The sequence below is a fragment of the Rhinoderma darwinii genome, chromosome 1, assembly GCF_050947455.1.
Source record: "Rhinoderma darwinii isolate aRhiDar2 chromosome 1, aRhiDar2.hap1, whole genome shotgun sequence".
NCBI lineage: Eukaryota > Metazoa > Chordata > Amphibia > Anura > Rhinodermatidae > Rhinoderma > Rhinoderma darwinii.
The window spans coordinates 477998444-478019534 of record NC_134687.1 but is presented as its reverse complement, the minus strand read 5'-3'; the positions used below and the strand labels follow the sequence as shown (position 1 = coordinate 478019534).

The 21091-nt window shown below is 38.9% G+C and overlaps 1 protein-coding gene across 2 annotated transcripts in view; it reads left to right on the top strand.

Moving 5' to 3' along the window:
• Positions 1-21091, top strand: part of KNTC1 (kinetochore associated 1) — a 245329-nt gene that overhangs the window by 76797 nt on the left and 147441 nt on the right. For both annotated transcript variants that reach the window (XM_075834110.1, XM_075834112.1), the window contains 17 exons: positions 396-521; positions 626-715; positions 1391-1456; positions 1549-1610; positions 1693-1804; positions 2044-2187; positions 4260-4316; positions 5494-5595; positions 7786-7905; positions 8015-8158; positions 8241-8339; positions 8738-8841; positions 14754-14856; positions 14937-15071; positions 15232-15351; positions 15929-16001; positions 17232-17299. In XM_075834110.1, coding sequence (XP_075690225.1) covers positions 396-521; positions 626-715; positions 1391-1456; positions 1549-1610; positions 1693-1804; positions 2044-2187; positions 4260-4316; positions 5494-5595; positions 7786-7905; positions 8015-8158; positions 8241-8339; positions 8738-8841; positions 14754-14856; positions 14937-15071; positions 15232-15351; positions 15929-16001; positions 17232-17299 — 1725 coding nt within the window. The remainder of the gene's footprint in view (positions 1-395; positions 522-625; positions 716-1390; positions 1457-1548; positions 1611-1692; positions 1805-2043; positions 2188-4259; positions 4317-5493; positions 5596-7785; positions 7906-8014; positions 8159-8240; positions 8340-8737; positions 8842-14753; positions 14857-14936; positions 15072-15231; positions 15352-15928; positions 16002-17231; positions 17300-21091) is intronic.

Genomic DNA, 21091 nt, shown 5'->3' with positions numbered 1-21091 from the left:
TTCGAAATCACAATAGTAAACGAAGTATCGAAGTCCAAATTCTGGCATCGTGACATCCTTACCATAAATGTCTGTTGGTAAAAACCCTTTAGCTCCAGTTATATAACATCTTGGTAGTTCCTGTGACCTAGGCAGCCGTACAACGCTATAGTTATGTCCTGCAAAGCTCCTATACATTACAGGCAGTACTGCATCTTAGGATAACGTACATCAGAAGCCTCGCAAGCACTTTCTATTCTAGTTTCTATTAATTATTTATGCGTTCCCAGCATTACATTTAAAATTCAGTTGAGAGCTCCAAAAGAGTTCTAACTGAAACTACATATTAGTATGATTTTATAATGATTGCAACATAGATGAATTGTTTGTTTAAATAAATTCTCATTTTTGAGCAGCTTGTATATAAAGTAAAGCTGAATATTGTACTGGAGAAATTGGCATCCGCATCTGTCGGCAGTTATGGCCAAGTCCTCTGGCAGGAACTTGTGGATGAGGCTAAAGGCAATCTGCATAAAATTAAGGTATCTAGACTACTGCATTCATGGAGAATTCTCTTCATCATGCCCTTGTTACCTGATTTTGCTTTCATCAGGCTTTCCTCCTTTTGTATTTCTTTCTTTGTTAGGATGACAATTTTGTGGTGCAGTACTGTGTTAACGCCCCATGGCCTACCTATGAAACAACGTTTAACATGCTCAATTATGCAAAGACCAGAGTAAGTAAATTTACATGAAATAATTTTCTTTTTTTTGGATCAATTTTGCAATTACTATACATTTCCTAGAATTGAACATAAAATGCATTTTCAGGATTAGAAAAAAAGGGTCTGCCTTTTTTCTAGGAACAGCGCCATGACTGTTTATCGCTATTGTCGGTTATTGCAGCTCATCCCCGTTCAAGTGAATGTGACTGAACTACAATACCGGGCTCGGGCCATGGATGGATGTGGCGCTGTTTCACGAAAGGAACTAGACACTTTTTTTCTAATCCTAGAAAACCTTTTAAAGAGGACCTGTCACTAGGTCCTACAAAGTGTTAGTAGTCTCACCAAATAGCTGCTGCTGTGTCGAAGAGTCCAGCGGTGTTTTTACTGGACTTCTGCGTCCCCCTGTTGCTGAGCTTATGGACCCCTCTTTATTTAGCAGCAATATTGAAATGACCCGCTGGCTAGCCAAAGAGTTTTGCCACCAGCTGTTCTTAATGGGCGGAGCTACCACCGGGCCTCTGACACTAACCTATCAGCATGAGGCTGTTTCCTAAAGACAGTCTTCAGCCATCGTCATCTTGTGAAACAAATCTGGCTAAGGACAGTCTTTACTAGTTTTAATCTAACATCTAGCTAGAAGACCTATCTTCTAGTAATTGTATGTCTCCAATTTTTGTCTTTCAGACCCAGAGAAAGGAGGACAAGACTCTACCAGCATTATCAGATGAGATTCCCGTTTCTGTTACAGATGTACTAGGCTTAGATGTATACTATAGATATATCGTATGAATTGCTATATTTGCAACTGCTTTAATATTCATTATTATTATTGTTATTATTAGGTGTTAAGAGCTCAAGCAAGATTAACCACTTTTTATGGTGCCTTTGGGCCTGATCGATTTAGGTTGGTACAATTTTGGTATTACATTTAATGAAAGGTATGTTTTAATACTTAACCTACATTGTCTTCCCTGTCTTTTATTTAGTGGAATTGCTTGGATAGAGTTCTTAAACAACAATGATTTTCTAAAGGATATATTTTTTCAATTGGAAGAGATGAATTTGTCTTGTGCACAGTATCTTTGGCTAAGACATCAGGTAGGAAGACTGGGAGATGTTTTTTTTTGTTTAGAGGTGTAACTTGAAGCTCCTGTGCCCCAATGCAAAGTTTGTAATGGGGACCCCACCATATGCAATTTATAATACTGGTGTTTTCTGTTGCAGAGGACACAGGGATGACTCCTACCTATGCACCCCCTATAGTTATGCCCCTGCTTTTGCATGCCCTTTATGTTTTGTTTTGTTCATTAGTACTCTTCATGCCTTCTCTTTTATAGGCAGAGTTTGAAAGCAAGTTTGATGAAAAGATACTAGAGAAACTCCTGAGCAAAATTCCTGCAACAATCTCTTCACAAGAACTGTGTCTTTGGTTTAAAAATATATTGATTCCATTTGTAAGACGAATTGTGCCAAAAGGACAGGTATTTCATCTTCAGGTGGTAGTAAGCAGTGGCTAAGAGTGGCCATTTTATTAACATTTAACCCCTTCCTGACATTTGACATGTCTACGTCATGGAAAGCTAGTGCTTCCCGCATTTAGCCGTATCCATACGCCAAATGCTTGGCACCGGCTCAGAAGCTGAGTCGGTGCCATCCTCGTCGGATGTCAGCGGTATCTTACAGCTGACATCCGGCTGTAATGGCGGGGACCGAAATTAGCTTCTATCCCGCCATTAACCCCTTAAATGCAGCGCTCAAACGCGATCGCTGCATTTAAGGTGTTTGCAGCTCATCGGTATCCCAGCAATGAAATTGCCGGGGTTCTGGTGGCTGCAATGGCAACCTGAGGCCTAACACTGGCCTCCCGGTCTGCCTAGCACGGAAAACTTCCAGCCCCCGCCCGGCGGAGGAGACTGAACGGCTTCCGTAGCACCTGGCAAGATGGCGCCGGCTCAGGAGCTAATCCGGCGTCATCAGTGGTGGAAGTCGGCTGTATGTTACAGCTGAGATCCACCTGTAACGGCAGGAACTGGAGCTAGCTCCGATCCCTCCCATTAACCCCTTCGATGCAGCGATCGAAAGCTCTCGCTGCATCTTAGCGGTTGCTAGCAGATTGCCTGTCAGGGCTGGCGATCAGGACTGGCAACTGCTGCTATGGCAACAGGAGACACAATGGCCTCCTGCTCTGCCATTACGGAAGCCGATTATGCCCCGCCGGGAGGCTAAGCCTAATTGGCTTGCTGTCAGTGAATAACAGACAGATCTAATACATTGCACTACATAGGTAGCACAACGTATTAGAAAAAAATAATCTGACAGTTGGACCTTCAAGTCTTGGGACTTGAAAAAAAAGTGTAAAAAAAAAAAAAAAGTGAAAAAAATAAGTTTGAAAACAATAAAAATTTAAAGTAATAAAATAAAACACAATAGCCCTGTTCATTAATCAAGTCCTTTATTATTGAAAAAAAATAATAAACCATATGTATTTGATTATCGCTGCGACCGTAACGACCTGAGGTATAAAAATATTATATTTATTCCACGCGGTGAACAGCGTAAAAAACGACCAGTTTTGTTTTCTGATCACTTTGCCCTACAAATATTGGAATAAAAAGTCATCAAAAAGTCGCACGTATCCAAAAATGGTACCTATAAAAACTATGGCTCGTCTCGCAAAAAACAAGCCCTCATACAGCTCCGTCGACTAAGAAGTTATGGTTCTCACAAGTTGGCGACAAAAAAAAAAAATATTTTTTTTGCAAAAGTAATTTTGTTGTGCAAAACGTTGTAAAATATAGTGCTATGAAATATGTATCGCCGGAATCGGACTGACCCGCAGAATAAAGGTAACATGTAATTTATAACGCATGGTGAACGCTGTATAAAAAAATAAAAATAAAACTGTGCCAGAATTGCGTTTTTTTGTTTATCTGGCCTCCCAAAAAATAGGATAAAAGGTGATCAAAAAGTCGCATGTATCCCAAAACGGTACCCATAAAAACTACAGCTCGTCCTGCAAAAAAAACCAGACCTCACATCACTGCGTCTATAAAAAATAAAGTTAGTTATGGCCCCTTAAGTCAGGAAAAAAAAAATTTGCAGTTGTGCAGCCCGAGGGGAACATTTCTTCTCTTTCAAGAGGCAATTTATCAAGGCCCTAAAATTAGGGAACCGGGGAGGGCCCAAACATATCTGTTGGGAGCGATGGTGCCCGTATTATACCAGGACAACACTTTCCAGCAAAATTCCCCCAGCTGCAAATGTGTGGCGTTTGGACCAAAAAAGGCAATACCGTACCTGGTTTCTGTTATTACTGTGAGGTATAAGTAACATAATACCGCTTCGATCTTGTTTGGTACAATGGAACCCAGTGATGGATATATCCATTGCTAAGCAAGATTAAGCACCTGTAAAAAGGGTTCATTCATAGCACTATGTGTAGTATAATTGACAGTAAAACTATTGGTTCGGCTGTTTGTTCAATATTTTAATTTCAAAACCTTTTTAGGAATGTTACCAAGTTATCTTTTTCATTTCTTTTATCCTTCCCTAGAAAATTCTAGCAAAATGGCTGGAACACAGAGCACGAGCTTTAGAACTAACTGATAAGGTAATTTCTTATAATTCTTCTTAAGTAAAGTAAAACGATTTGAAAAATAATGACTGCATACGATAGTATATAATTGGATAAATCATCATTGGAATTAGTATTTAATATAGTTTATTTTCAGCTAAATGTAATCTCATAACAGGGCTCCTGAATCCTCATAGGCTGTAGTTTTGGGAAGCATTCTTGGGCCCTTAGGTAGAGTGCCTGAGCACTCTAAAGAATGGAGGAGCAGGGGGTGGGACCCCACCAATAACACATTAATGGTTTGTCCTAAGAATAGCCCATCAATGTTAATTCCTGAAAAACTTATTTTTCTTGGTTCAGACAAAAAACTATGGGCTTAAAATGTATAACTGACAAACTTCTGAACATAGTTAAAGGGGTTTTTCTGAGCTTATATAAAAAAAAAAAAATACCTCTGTCTGAATTCCACCATAGTTATCTTTTATTATCTTACCCAGCACTGTACAGCATCTCTGTTTTGATGCTGCCAGGGCTTACTGTGGACTTAACATGTAAAGGACTGCAGTTCCCAAAATTCTTCTACCCTCTTAGTCATTGCACATGTTTACAGATTTCTGCGTTGCACTCTGTTACAATTTGTACGGTAGTGCTGTAATTACTTACTGTCTGCTACTGAGTCACTGCTCAGCATGATCATGTGACTGAATGTGAGATTGGCTTACAGAGAAATGTCAGCTACAGACAGCTCATTAACAACTGACTAATCCTACTGCAGTTACACCACCTGCACGTAATTTTTTAAAGCCAAAAAACGCCTTTAACCTTGCGATTCTGGATTAGCCTGCTCTCAAATCTCTTGTCACTCTCAAATCAAATGCTGGTCATCTGTTTGTTACAGTACAATGATGTAATCCCATACTGACAATACATTATATGACCACAGCCCTCAGTTAACGTCCATCACCCTTCATAATCATGCTGGCGCACATGAGACCCGCACCTATCCCGAGATTGGGCATTAAGGTGAAGACTCCGTGGCTAGGTGGCAGAGGTTATGGAAACAGCTGATCGGTGTTCTGGAAAAAGGCATACTGAACTATGCTATATCCATAAATCCAAAAGTTCCGATATCAGAATAGCTGTGTTTAATTGATATGTCACATTTTTGTTTCTGGTTTATGTAGTTAAAATGTTTTCCTATATTCTTCATTAGGCTAACTGGCCGGAAAATGGTTATAAAATGTCAGAAGTTTATTTTGTTTCTAAGAATCCATCAGAACTTGGCATTGCTTCATCGTGGCTTTGGCTACCCCTGGTGAGTAGTGTTATACGTTTTATTAGGCTGGGCAATTAAACTGAAGTTCAGAGCAAATAACAAACGTCATCTTTCACATCCAGTTTTTCGGTTCAGTTACGTCCCGGTATCAACTGTATCTGCATCCTCAGAACGCAGATGCAGTTGAATCAAACAGTGGAGCAGGAAGCCGTCCACTCCTTGCTCCACCATTCACTTTATAACGTCAGCCGTGAGCGGCCATGCGCAGACAGGCGCGATTCAGAAACCCCATCGGGGCATGTCTGCATCGAGCCACACAAATGACAGACCAGAGACTTGCTGAGGGAGCTCCTCCAATTGTCGTGGTAACTGGTCTAGGTGAGTATTTTATTTTTTATTAGGCAATATAGGGGCGTTATACTAAGTCGGGAGAGCAGCTATAGGGGCAGTATAGGTAGAAAGCGCCCCTCACTGTGCCCTCTGTAGGAAGCTTAAAGAGCTTAGTTCAGTTATTTCTGTCCCCCTCTTCATAATATTTAGAGATTCTCTAGTAACTAGTATAGTGCCAAGGGACTGGCGCAGGGCAAATGTGGTGCCTATTTTCAAAAAGGGCTTTAGGTCTTCCCCGGGTAATTATAGACCAGTAAGCCCACAATGGATGTTTTGTGGGGAAAATGTTTGAGGGGCTATTGAGGGACTATATACAGAATTATGTTACAAAAAATAGTATCATAAAATATAATTGAGTATAATAGTATTATGACAGCACAGTTTTGCGAAGGTCAGAAGCTGTAAAACCAACCTGATTTGTTTTTATGAAGAGGTTAGCAGAAGCCTAGCGCTGTGGATATAGTGTTTTTGGACTTTTCAAAGGCATTTGACACTGTCCCTCATAGACATCTAATGGGTAAATTAAGGACTATAGGTTTAGAAAATATAGTTTTGTAATTGGATTGAGAATTGGCTCAAGGACCGTATCCAGAGAGTTGTGGTCAATGATTCCTACTCTGAATGGTCCCCAGTTATAAGTGGTGTACCCCAGGGTTCAGTGCTGGGACCACTATTATTCAACTTATTTATTAATGATATAGAGGATGAGATTAATAGCACCATTTCTATTTTTGCAGATGACACCAAGCTATGTAATATAGTTTCAGAATATGGAAGATGTTCGTGAATTGCAAACGGATTTAAACAAACTGAGTGTTTGGGCATCCACTTGGCAGATGAAGTTTAATATAGATAAATGTAAAGTTATGCATCTGGGTACCAACAACCTGCATGCATCGTATGTCCTAGGGGAGCTACACGGGGGAAGTCACTTGTTGAGAAGGATCTGGGTGTACTTGTAAATCATAAACTAAATAACAGCATGCAATGTCAATCAGCTGCTTCAAAGGCCAGCAAGATATTGTCGTGTATTAAAAGGGGCATGGACTCGCAGGACAGGGATGTAATATTACCACTTTACAAAGCATTCGTGAGGCCTCATCTAGAATATGCAGTCTAGTTCTGGGCTCCAGTTCATAGAAAGGATGCCCTGGAGTTGGAAAAAATACAAAAAAGAGCAACGAAGCTAATAAGGGAAATGGAGAATCTAAGTTATGAGGAAAGATTAAAATAACTAACCTATTTAGCCTTGAAAAGAGACTAAGGGGGGACATGATTAACTTATATAAATATATTAATGGCACATACAAAAAATATGGTGAAATCCTGTTCCATGTAAAACCCCCTCAAAAAACAAGGGGTCACTCCCTCCGTCTGGAGAAAAAAAGGTTCAAGCTGCAGAGGCGACAAGGCTTCTTTACCGTGAGAACTGTGAATCTATGGAATAGCCTACCGCAGGAGCTGGTCACAGCAGGGACAGTAGATGGCTTTAAAAAAGGCTTAGATAATTTCCTAGAACAAAAAAATATCAGCTCCTATGTGTAGAAATTTTTTACTTCCCCTTTCCCATCCCTTGGTTGAACTTGATGGACATGTCTTTTTTTCAACCGTACTAACTATGTAACCTGAAATGCTCCAAATGACTGGATATAAAGCATTCAACAACATTCATAGTTGTTTGTTCTTTTTTTTTTTTTTGCATGCCGTTTTACATTAAAAAAAAGCAACATTTCCGCTACAAGCATTGAGCCTTTCTTAAGCTGGATAATTAAGACTTAGATACTCTTTCCTTTCTGTTGTATGATTTAAAACGGAGTTATTGCTTTATGTATATTTTAGAAAGAAAATGAAGACTGTGAAGAAGTGCAGCAATTAATGAAGCTTGTCACCAGTCTGCAGGCATTAGTAAATCTGTACAGAAAATACAATTGCAGAATTGCACTTTCTGAATATGAAAAGGTATTGGTATTTGCAGTTCGATTTCTTACCCCCCCCCCCCCCTTTTTTTTTTGTAATGAATCCCTGTATATTTTGCTATTCCTACGAAATTACCCTATGTACCTTTCAGGAAACTACAACTACAATTGTGTTCCGTATGTTGGATAAAGTCTTGGCACCTGAACTTATTCCAACCACATTAGAAAATGTTATTAGACCTTATATGCACCAGCATAACCTTCAGGAAGAAGAACTTTTGCTTCAGTACATTAAGGTAAATCATAGAAAAAGAAAATCCAAAATTCTCAATACATGATAGATAATTGTGTTTTTTATTTTATTTCTATATTCTTTAGGATTTGTTGGAGCGCTGCAGTTCTCGTTCTGCGTCATTGTTTGAAACTGCATGGGAGGCCAAAGCAATGTCTGTTATTGGTTGCATGTCCGACACTGATGTAAGTGAACTCCTTTTTAATGTGGGACGTTCAGTTTTCACAAACAAAGCTCATTGAAAGGAACACCTAATCACTTTGCGAGATTTTTGAACAGTCCTAGAATGCAGATCTTGGGGACTGCGGCTGAGGGGGCATCTTTATTTCTTTATATAGCTCTGAAGATTAACTGTTCCTTGATCTTTTAAATAAATAAAACCATGTCTCCAGACACAGTCCCTAACTTCAGTAGGCTTTCTATGATAAAAATGTAATACTTGTTTCAAATTCTTGTGTATGGGACCCTGGTTGTCGAAAATTACCTTCCCCGTTTAATTATTTTGCCTAAAAAATACTGCTTTTTCAGAAATTCTAAATGTTTATGCATGATCTAATTTGTAGTTTTACTGTTTTCAATGCAGTTAATATTCGATGCCGTACTTCAAATAATGTATGGTGCGATGGTGCCTTGGAGTGATCCAGTGGAGCAGCTTGTAAAGCAACATCTGGAGATGGATCATCCCAAGTAAGATAAAAATAAACACACCATCACTAAGAAGTGTATGGCAATATAAAAGGAAGACCTATTTTAAATGTTGGTGCTGTTGTGCGCAACATATTCTTTGTTGAATAGCCGACCTTAGATTTAACCATGCAATTTGAAGAGAATCTGTGTCTATTTTTAGATTATTGAATAACCTTTTACAGAAATGATCTAGTTAACAATACCATGCAAATGTTTTAAGCAGTTGTAGAAAAATACTGCAAAGTAAAAATGATTTCAGAAATAGAAGTGTTAATAGTTTTTTTTATCAATTAGCAAAATGCAAGGTAAACAGAAGAACAATCTAAATCAAATCAATATTTAGTGTGACCACCCTTTTGCTTTCAAAACGGCATACATTTTTCTAGCTACACTTGCACGCTGTTTTTGAAGAAACTCTGCAGGGTGGTTGTTCCAAACATCTTGGAGAAATATCCACAGATATTTTGTTGATGTAGGCTTCCTCAAATCCTTACGTCTCCATGTAATCCCGCACAAACTCTGTGGGGGCCATATCATCACTTCTACGGCTCCTTGTTCTTCTTTACGCTGACGATAGTACTTAACCCCTTGGCGACATGTCACGTACTATTACTGTGCTGTCGCCAATGTCTTCAAGCAAAACAACGTAATAGTATGTGATATTCCTGGTGCGGGCTCAGAATCAGAGCCCGCACCATTGCCAGCAGGTGTCAGCTGTATATTACAGCTGACGCCCTGCTGCGTGGACCGGATCCAGCCGATGAACCTCTTAAATGCAGCGCTCAGATGTGCTGCGTCTATGGGGTTTACCAGCAGATCGGAAGCCTGCAATGTAATCATGGAGTTCCGATAGCTCCTTTGGCAACCTGGAGGCCTAACAATGGCCTCCTGTCTGCCAATTAAGGAAGCCTGTTAGGTCCCATTCGGAAAAGGCTTCCGTCCCCAGAAGCAAGATGGCGCTGGTTCAGAAGCTAAGCCTGCGATGTCAGCCGCCGGTGTCAGCTGTACGTTATAGCTGACACCCTGCTGTAATGGCAAGGAACGATCCCTGCCATTAACCCCATGTATGCTGTGATCAAAACAGATCGCGGCTACTTAGTGGTTTGAAGCTAATCGGCAACGCTGCAATATGATCACAGGATTGCCGATCGTTGCTATGGCAACCGGTGGTCGAACAATGGCCTCCTGGTCTGCCACGTATGGAAGCCTATTAGGCCTCGTCCGGCGACGGGGCCTAATAGGATTGCTGTCAATGAATCCTTTTTCCTGCATGGTGAACACCGAAAAAATAAAAATCAGAAACCCCAGAATTGCTATTTTTTGGTGACCACCCCTCACAAAGCATAGAATGAAAAGTGATCAAAAAGTCGCATATACCAGAAAATAGTACCAATAAAAACTACAACCCGTCTCCCAAAAAACAAGTACTTAGGCCTAGTTCACACTGAGTATTTTTTGGCTGGAACAATCAGCTCAGGTTATTTTTGCACCACACGCCACGAGTTTTGACGCGTTTTTTAGGAGTTTTTTTTTGTGTTTTTTTTTTTTTTTTTACCTCAACAGGCAAAGGACAAAACCGGGAGCATTTCTTTAAAAAAAAACCGTCAATGCTGCGGCTGTTTTTCCCGTCTCCCATTGATTTCAATGGGGTTTTTGAGGCGGAAAACGCCTCAACACAGGTCAGGTAGCTTTTTTTTTTTCCTCCCGCGAGCGTTTCTTTCCGCTCGTAGGAAAACAACTCCTCCCAATGAAATGGGAGGCGTTCTTTGTCACTGTTTTCGCCGCGGTTTCCGCTTCAAAAAACTATGTAAACAGTGCCTTACACTGCTTTTTGGATGAAATATAAAAAAAGTTTAGGCTCTCACAATATATATATAATTTTATTTTTTTATTTTTTTTAAAGTATTTTTTATTGTGTAAACGCTGCAAAACAAACTATATACATATGGTATCGCTGTAATCGTATCGACCCGCAGAATATGGTAATATTGTCATGTATAGCCCACGGTGAACACTGTAAAAAATAAAATAAAAATAAAAAACATTGTCAGAAATACTTGTTTTTGGTCACCTTCCTTTCCAAAAAATTTAATAAAAAGCGATAAAAAAATCACAGGTACTCAAATGGTACCAGTGAAAACTACAGATTGTCCCACAACAAATAAGCCCTAACACAGCTCCGGTGGCGAAAAAATAAAGAAGTTCTGGCTGTCCGAATATGGCGATGCAAAAAGTTCAGAGCGTTCCAAAAGCGGATAAGATTGGGCACCATTTACCAGTGCGACACTGGCCACACATCTATGAATTGTTATTTATTTACCCTCTTATTACACCCTGATGTACTCTGCCCAGCTTACATACTCCCCATATTATAAACTGAAATACCAGCAATACCCCAAAAAGAACAACTACCAAGATAAATCTGCGCTCCAAAAGCCTTATGGCGCTTCCTCTTTCGAGCCCTACAGTGTACCAAAACAGCGGTTTACGTCCACATATATGGCATCGCCATACCTGGGAGAACTCTCTTGGCAGTTTAAGGTATTTGTCTTCAGTGACACAAACTGAGCACAACATATTGTGCACTAAAATGGCATATTAGTGGAAAATTGCAATTTTTACGCTGTACCATCCGCTACGCATTCATTTCTAAAAACACGTGTGGTCAAAATGCTCACTACACCCCTTAATATGCCCTACGGGGTGTAGTTTCCAAAATAGGTGTCACTACTTGGGGGGGGTGTTACTTTACTATTTGACCTCAGAGCCCTGCCAATGCTGTGAAAATCGCCAAAATAGGCACATGGTTCTCTTTACTTATTTGCCTGGACAAATGTCATGGCTCGTGATAAATGCCTTAAGGAGTGTAGTTTCTAAAATTGGGTCACTTCTTGGGGGCTTCCACTGTACTCTGGTACCTCAGGGTTTTGCAAATGCGACATGGCGGCAAAAAATTAGATCTGCATGCCAAATAGTGCTTCCGGTCCTCTGAGCCCTGCCGTGTGTCCAAACAGCAGTTTATGATCACATATGCGGTATTGCCATAATCTAAGAGAAAATGCTTTTCAAATGTAAAAATGAAATTTTCACGTTTTAGCAGAAAAAAAAAATCTATTTCACTGCATAATTACACTAAATTCTGCAAAAACCAGTGGGGTCAAAATGCTCACTATACCCCTCAATAAATTCCTTCAGTGTTGTTTCCAAAATGGGGTCACTTTTTGGGAGTTTCCACTGATTTGGTCCCTCAGGGGCTTTGCAAATTTGACATGGCACCGCAAACCATTCCTGCAAAATTTGAGCTCAAACTCAAATAACGCTACCTCCCTTCTAAGCCCTACCATGGGTACTAACAGCAATTTATGTCTACATATGGGGTATTGCCATGCTCAGGAGAAATGCTATACAAATGAGGTGCTTTTTCTCCTTTTAGCCCTTGTGAAAATGAAAAAAAAAAATCTAATCTAAAACTACATTTTATGGGAAAAAAATTTAGATTTTCATTTTCACGGCCTACATCCAATTAATTCTGCCAAAAATCTGTCGGGGTCAAAATGCTCACTATACCCCTAGATAAATTCCATATGGGGTCACTTTTGAGGTGTTTCCATTGTGTTTGGAGCTCAAATTTTGCTGGAATGGTTTTCGGTGCCATGTCACATTTGCAAAGCCCCTGAGGAACAAAGAGCGCTCCTTCCCTGTGTGTTCAAACATAAGTTTATGACCACATGTGGGGTATTTCCGTAATCGAGAGAAATTGCTTTACATATGTTGGGGTTTTTGTTTTTTTCCTTTATTCTTTGTAAAATGAAAACATTGTATGTTTTATTGGAAAAAATGTAGATTTTTATGAAAAGAAATTTTAGCAAATTTGGTGCCTAAAATATTTTCTAATAGGAGGCCTAAAAATCCACTAGGTGCTTATTTACTTCGGAGGCCTGTGTTTTAGTCCAGTAGCACACTAGAGCCACATGTGGGATATTTCTAAAAACGGCAGAATCTGGACAATAAATATTGAGTTGCGTTTCTCTGGTAAAACCTTCTGTGTTACAGGAAAAATTGTATTACAAATGAATTTCGTAAAAAAAAAAATGAAATGTGTAAATTTCACCTCCACTTTTCTGTGAAACGCCTAAAGGGTTAAGACCCTTTCTGAATGCTGTTTTGAATACTTTGAGGGTGCAGTTTTTAAAATGGGGTGATTTCTGGGGACTTAGTAATATATAAGGCCCTCAAAGCAACTTAAAGGGAATGTGTTGCCAGAAAAACATGTTTTTTTTTTTTAAAATTAAACATTTAGTGTGTAGGTGATTAAACATTGTTCAAATTTTTTTTATTTTTTTCACGAGTCAGGAAATATTATAAATTAATTCTAATTTATAATATTTCCCATTGCTGGTCACTAGATGGAGCTATTCCCAAAATTGCAGCATTGCAAAATTGGGTAAAAAGCCCTCGCTCTAGTGAGCTCTCAGCCTCCCCCCCCTCCTTTATCCTGGCTAGTGCCGGGATAAACGAGGGGTTTGAACGGTCTAACCTCCTACACTGTGTGTCGCCATTTTTTGAGCTAACACACAGTGTAGTAGGTTTACATACAGTAGTAAACGTACACAAACACGAACATACATAGAAATCTCTTACCTGCTCCTGCCGCCGCGGCTCCCTCCGGCCCGTTTGCTGCCGCTGGTCCAAGTGCACAAGTCCGGAAGCCGCGACCGGAAGTAGTAATCTTACTGTCCGGCCGCGACTTCCGGTCCACAGGAAAATGGCGCCGGACGGCGCGCATTTCAAATTGGACTGTGTGGGAGCGGCGCATGCGCAGTTCCCACACAGACGGCGTACACAGAAGTGGATGGGACGGGACCCGTTCGCAGTCCCTATGGGACTGTGGCTGCCGTATTCCATGTCTGTATGTGTCGTTAATCGACACATACAGAAATGGGAAAAAAAATGGCAGCCCCCATAGGGAAGAAAAAGTGTAAAAATAAGGAAAAGCAAAACACAAACACACAAATAAATATAAACGTTTTTAAGAAAGCGCTAACATCTTTAACATATTAAAAAAATAATTGTGATGACACTGTTCCTTTAAGTACTGAACTGGTCCCTGTTAAAATAGCCTTTTGAAATTTTCTTGAAAATGTGAGAAATTGCTGCTGAAGTTCTAAGCCTTGTAACGTCCTAGAAAAATAAAAAGAAGTTCAAAAAACGATGCAAACATAAAGTAGACATATGGGAAACTAGTAACTATTTTGTGTGGTATTACTATGGTACTAAGCTATTAACACTTTTATTTCGAAAGCATTCTTAATTTGCAGCATTTTTCTACAACTTTTGCACAGTACTGTATATTTTCTGGATTATCAACCCTTATTCAAGGTCGATTTATGCTGATTGTGTTTTGGCAATAGATCTGCCTAGCTACCGATCTCCTATTACCTCTGCTTGTAAATGTTACGATTCGTATTATAGGTATATTCTGACTTCTAGGAGAATGTATACACAAAGAGAACCTTTGCTATGATTGTTATAGTGTGATTTGTATTTGTGGACTTAAACAATGCTATTAGGACATTCCCATTAGCAAGGGGACTATATTAACTGTTTATCCAGTAGCCAAAAGAGAATATATAAAGACTTGACAGGCCAAAATGCAGCTGTAGTGTATTGTGCTGCATAAAAGCTTCGTAGAGATCTCTAAATGCATTTAATGTAAGGGAGGTTTCTAACCAGGTGTCATGAGTACCTGGACGCTTAGAAAATGGCATATACAGTATGTTCTAACCGAGATACTGAGGTGGAAAGCATTGGCCATCTCTCACTGGAGGTATCCTTGTCTAGAATATTGTGGTTGAGCTCGCTTGGGCTGAACTAAAATATTTAAATCACTGTTCATTTTTTTTTCTTTTTAGAGTGAAATTATTACAGGAAAGCTACAGACTCATGGAAATGAACAAACTTCTACGAGGCTATGGAATTAGGGGTTTTAATTTTTCAAATGATAAGCAAATCATGGTGAGGCACTAATGTGGACATAAATACTTGTAATGCAACTAGCACATGCTGCTTATTCTTGCTTGCTTTTTGTTTTCAAGGGTTTGATTAAATTCATCTTAAAGCAAGATTCACCTTCATCTTTGGAAGATGCTTTAAAGATTGCCCAGGCTTATAGGATTCCTACAGTGGAAGTGTACATTTTCAGAATTGTACAGCTAATTTATATGAACCGAGTAAGTGTGACTAGTTTCTGCACAACGCTACCTGGAGACTTATTACCATCATACAATGGTAATAGATTTATTTTGTCAAATGTCTGATCTATAAATAATTTACATAATTGTCACGTGTGCTTGAAAACAAAAACCATTTAGGTTAATCTTTTGTCCGCAGGGAGATGAATGTCTAAATCTTTTGAAGTCCATCACTCCTGCTGAAACAGACGTAACAGTGGAACGCCTATCGTTGTGGGCAAGAATAGCATTTCAAGAGAATCCTGGCAATTCTAAAGAGGTAAAACTAAATTATATGCTGCTTTTTTTTTTAGTTCTGATGTAGTATACCGACAGCAAAGTATAATTCTTTCAGCAATTGTGTTAAAGGGGTTGTCCAGTCATAAGAAATTGAAGGCTATCCCTATGATAGGCCATCAATATCTGATTGATGGGGGTCCGGTTCCCGGCACCCCTGCTGATCCATTATTTTGAAGGGGCCGCAGCGCTCGTATGAGCGCTTCTTTCCCTTCATTCCTTATCTGCTCGTACTGTGAATCGCCGACACTTGTAGCGGCTGTTCACAATGTTACAGCGTTCTCCCGTTGAAGAGAATGGCACATCACTTATACAAGTGATCGGGGGTGCCGAACCCCACCGATTTTTAGATATTGATGGCGTATCCTGAGAAAAGGCCGTCAATTTCTTAGGACTTCACAACCTCTTTAAAACATTCTGAGGAATATAGCAAATTGAAGTCTGATATGTACACTAAAGTGAGTTATGACCGCGAGAGATAATAATGAGGAGGTGAAACTTTTGCTTGTGCTATTTCTATATATTTTTTGTTATAGCTTATATATGTCTTTTTATTGCAGTTCAAGGAAGATCAAAAAATGATAGCAAAAACACTTGTAGATATTCTCAAATTCCATGTGTGTGTTCAGAAAGGTCAGTTAGCTATTTGCTACGTTACATGTTCATTTTATTGATAACCTGTGCATTGGCCATTTTTCAAAGGTACATGGACATTGATTTGGGAAATGTAGGCATTTGTTTATTTGACTGTTCTGTTATCATAAGGGTTGAACATGGGAATTGTGGTGTATGCATTGTGGCACACATGATTTTGACTGGGACAGATTTACTATTCAAAATGCGTCAGAATTCTAGATTAAATTTAACCAGATGTCGCACATGCCACGCGCCACACTTATGAAGTGTTTCCTACACTTTTTGAGACTCATCCGACAAGGGGATATGGCTTAGGATGCGATGAAATTTGGGCCCAACAAACTAGTCTAAAGTAAGTCAACCAAGTGGTGGTATATATTAGACATAAGTGTCTAAAGATGAAACAAATTTATCATCCAGCATGTGCCACTTAGTCTAATTCTCAGCTGTCTGAGTACTCAAAAATTCTGACACACAGGGGCAGATTTCTGTGTCTGGCTTGCCACCAGTAGCAGGTAGGCAACATTAAGAACTTGCCCCATATTCAGTAGATCAGCATATGTTTAAAGGTATCAAAAGCAAACCTACACGTTACCATATTTTAGAAACAAGTTTTATTCTTCCATATTCTAAAGGATGTGCAAAAGATGTAATTTACTATCTTTCTATTGACACCTGTATAATTGTAGAGTTTAAAACTTTACATTGAAATTGTCTTCTGCTTCTTGCTGTTATCTTGCAGTTTCAGCGTTATCCTATGTAATACTGTCCTCTTTGGCAGTTCATTTAAAGGGGTTGTTAACTTTTGTGCAAATCCTAATTGTTAGATGGATCATGTAAGAAGCTTGACAAGTAGCTTAAAACAAAGTGACCCCCAGCATTCAGCTGTAATTTGCGGGGAAACCTGGCTGTAAGTGTTCCATTTCCCTGCAGCACCACCACAGGGGGTATTAAACATTACATAGTGCCCATTCAAATCAATGGCTTACTTGTGTAATCTAGAACGTGACAAGTTCTCAAACTAGAGATGCTCTTTTTAGCCGCTGTCCACTTGAACCAACAGATGAGGATCCTGAACAAGGGACTTCCCCGCTATTAACTCAGTATTTGGGTATATGAAAATGAATATTCTATACTGGGCAACCCATTCAATATATTCACTTTTTTACCTGACTTCAGATATATATTGCTGTCTATATTAAAATATTTCCGCTTTGTCTGTTGTAGAGAATCTTCTGAAAAGTGAAATATGTGAAGCAAACTTAAAAATGTTTGAAGCCATTCACAGTTTACAGGTAAGTTTACTTCCTAATTGAGTTTTCGGCAAGATGGTAAATGACGAAGATAATTGTATATTATGGAGGGAGGATCTGATCACCCTTTCATATACATTTTTGTTTTCCAATGGACAACCACATTGTTCTTTGTATTAAGTCGAGATATATTTTTTAGATCTTATTGAATTATGAATTGACACAATATCTTCCTCTAAATTATGCTAGCAATCTAGTTGAAATATTACTTGTCAAGGTCTCATTGGTCTGTTGCCTCACCTAGAATGGTAAAAGCAAATTCTTAATGTGGCTAAGTGTTAAATTTAAAAAATCTTGCTCCTCCCAAAGTTCTGCCAATTACTGATTTATAATTAAATCCATTTACTGTACAAAATATATATATATGTATATATAGATCAGCAGCCTCTGGGCCTCAGAGAGAGAGCTCAGGTGTATGGGACAGAACATTACCCCATTCATGCACAGTCAGAGGGAATTTCTATGATCAGAATCGAAGATGCCTATATACCACAGATCTGTATTAATACCCTTTGTATCTCCCTGGGAGACTAGGACTTCAAGTGTATGATGAGAGGAAATAGTAAGATTTGTTGTACTAGCCTGCACCTCTAGGGCGTGATGCAGCTCTTAAAAACGTAACAACTAATGACGGCCTGTTTTGGCCTTGTTGACTTTTTTTTTTTTTTTTAAATCTGACGTATTACTTTGCGGTAATAACTTTGGAATGCTTTTACCTATCCAAGCAGTGCTGAAATTTTTCTCATGACATATTCTACTTGGTTAGTGGAAAAATTGTCGATTTTAAATTCAGTATTTGTAAAAAAAAACGCCAAAATTTAGTGTGCAAAAATTAGCATTTTTCTAATTTTCGATGTATCTGCTTGTAAAACATAGTAGTACCACACAAAAGAGTTACTAGTTAACATTTTCCCCTATATCTACTTTATGTGGCATCGTCTTTTGAAGATTCTTTTATTTTTTTTTAGGACGTTATTAGGCTTAGAATTTTAGCAGCAATTTCTCACATCTTCAAGAAAATGTCAAACTTTTTTTTTTAGGGACCAGTTCAGTTCTTAAAGTGTAGCTGAACGATTGACGAACTGCTGACATAGTGACATGTCAGAAGTTTGGTTTGTTGGGGGTCTGAGCATTGAGACCCCCACCAATCGCTAGAACAAAGCAGCTGAAGCACTCGTGTGAGCGTTCAGCCGTTTCGTGTCTGTTCGGCTTTTTCCGGAAAGCTGATGTATCGGAGTACGGGCTCATAGACTTTCTATTGAGTCCGTACACCGATACGTTTATTTACGGAAAAAGCTGAACAGACACTGAGGGCTCACACGAGCGCTTCAGCTGCTTCGTTCTAGCGATTGGTGGGGGTCTCAGTGCTCGGACCCCCACCAATCCAAACGCTTAGCTACAATTGAAGTGGCTTTGAGGGCCTTATATATTAGAAGCCCACCTTAAGTCACCCAATTTTAAAAACTGCACCCCTCAAAGTATTCAAAACAGCATTTATAAAGTTTCTTAACCCTTTAGGTGCTTCACATTAATTAAAGCAAAATGGAGGTGAAATTTGACAAATTAAATTTATTTTTATTTTTTAGATCATCCATTGTAATCCATAGTTTTAGTTACAGAAGGTTTTTTTTTTTTCCCCAGAGAAACACATTTATTGCCCAGATTCCGGAAGAGCACCTAGTGGATTTTGTGGCCGCTCTTTTTTTAGAATATATTTTAGGCAGGTTTGAAGAGGTCTTTTGGGGGTAAAACAGTGGAAACACCCACAAAAAGATACCGTTTGGCAAACTACGCCCCTCAAGGAATTTTATCAAGGGTATAGTGAGAATTTTGACCCCACAATGGTTTTTGCTGAATTTAGTCGAAATAGAACGTGAAAATGAAAAAATAATTTTTTTTCAATGAAAGGTAGAAATGATAAATTTTTACAAGGCCTAAAAGAGAAAAAGCACCCCAATATTTGAAAAGCAATTTCTTCTGATTTACGGCAAAACCCCATAAGCTTTGCTTGAATGGTTTTCGGGTGCCATGTCTCATTTGCAAAGCCCTTGGACCAAAACTGTGGAAACTGCCCAAAAGTGACCCCATTTCGGAAACTACAGCCCTCAAGGTATTTATTGAGGGGTATAATGAGCATTTTGATCCTACAAGTTTTTTTGCTGAATTTAGTGGAATTAGGCCGTGAAAATGAAAATCTAAGTTTTGTTTTTTTTCTGATAAAATGTAGTGTTAGCTTAGATTTTTCCAATTTCACAATCGATGAAGGTAAAAAGAACCCCAACATTTGTAAAGCAAACTCTTCTGAGTACAGCAATACCCAATGTGTGGTAACAACCTGCTGTTTGTACACACGTCAGGGCTTAGAAGGGAAGGAGAGCTATTTGGCTTTTTGAGCTTAAATTTAGCTGGATTTGTTTTCGGGTGTCATGTCGCATTTGGAAAGCCCATGAGGGACCAAAACAGTGGAACCTCCAAAAGTGACCCCCATTTGGGAAACTACAGCCTTTAAAGAATCTATATAGGGGTATAGTGATCATTTAACCGCTTCGGGACCAAGCAATTTTTTTGATTTTTTAGTTTTCACTCCCTGCATTTGAAGAGCCATAACTTTTTTTTTTTCGTCAGAGTGGTGTGAGTGCTTACTTTTTGCGGCAGGAGTTGTAGTTTCTATTGGTAACATTTATAGTTCCATATAATGTACTGGGAAATAGAAAAAAAAAATGCTTTGCGGGCTGAAAATGGAAAAAAACTGCGATTCCTCAACAGTTTTTTGGGGTTCGTTTTTACGGCTTTCACCATGCAGTTTGAGCGACAACTTATCTTCTGTGGCTCAATACGATTACGGTGATACTAAATTTATATCGTTTTTTTTATACTTTTTTTTTTATAAACTTTTTGTTAGACAAAAAAGAAAAAAATATTTTGTGTTTGCCACAATGTGAGAGCCATAACTTTTTGCTTTTTTTTCACCGATTTGAGCGATGTGAGGGCTTATTTTTTGCGAGAAGAGCTGTAGTTTTTATCGGTACCATTTTTTGGTACATAGAACTTTTTGATTACTTTTTTTATTACATTGTCTCATGAAAGCCAAGTTGACCAAAAAAACAAGCGGTTTTAGCGGTTTACATTTTTTGCGGTGTTTACCGTGTGCGTTTAACGCTATATTGTAATAGTTCAGATATTTACGGACGCAGCGATACCAATTTTGTTGACTTTTTTTTATTTTTTTACATTACTTTATGGAGAGAATGGGGAAAAGGGGGGTGTTTTTTTGAACTTTGTTATATTTTTTTTTACTTTTTTTTCACACGCTTTATTAGCCCCCCCTAGGGGGCTTGACCCAGCCATCGTTAGAGCACTGGTACAATATACTGCAATACTAACGTATTAATACTAACAAATGTATTGCAGTATATCGTAATTTTTACAGGAATCTGTTAAGCCCTGCCATAGGCAGTGAAGAGCAACATGCGCATTTGGGTTCTATTTTGGTGATTTTCACAACATTGGCCCACAATTGCAGGGCTCTGAGGTCAAATAGTAAAACAAACTCCCAAGTAGTGACCCCTTTTTCGAAAAACTACGCCACCACTGAAGGCATTTTAAGGGGTGTAGTGAGCATTTTGACCCCACAGATTTTTTTCTTTAGAATTTAATTAACCCTTTTAGGGCTGAGCCATTTGTTGCTTTTTCATTTTTCACTCCCCGCCTTCCAAGAGCCGTAACCTTTTTTTTATTTTTCCGTTTATAGAGTGGTGTGAGGGCTAATTTTTT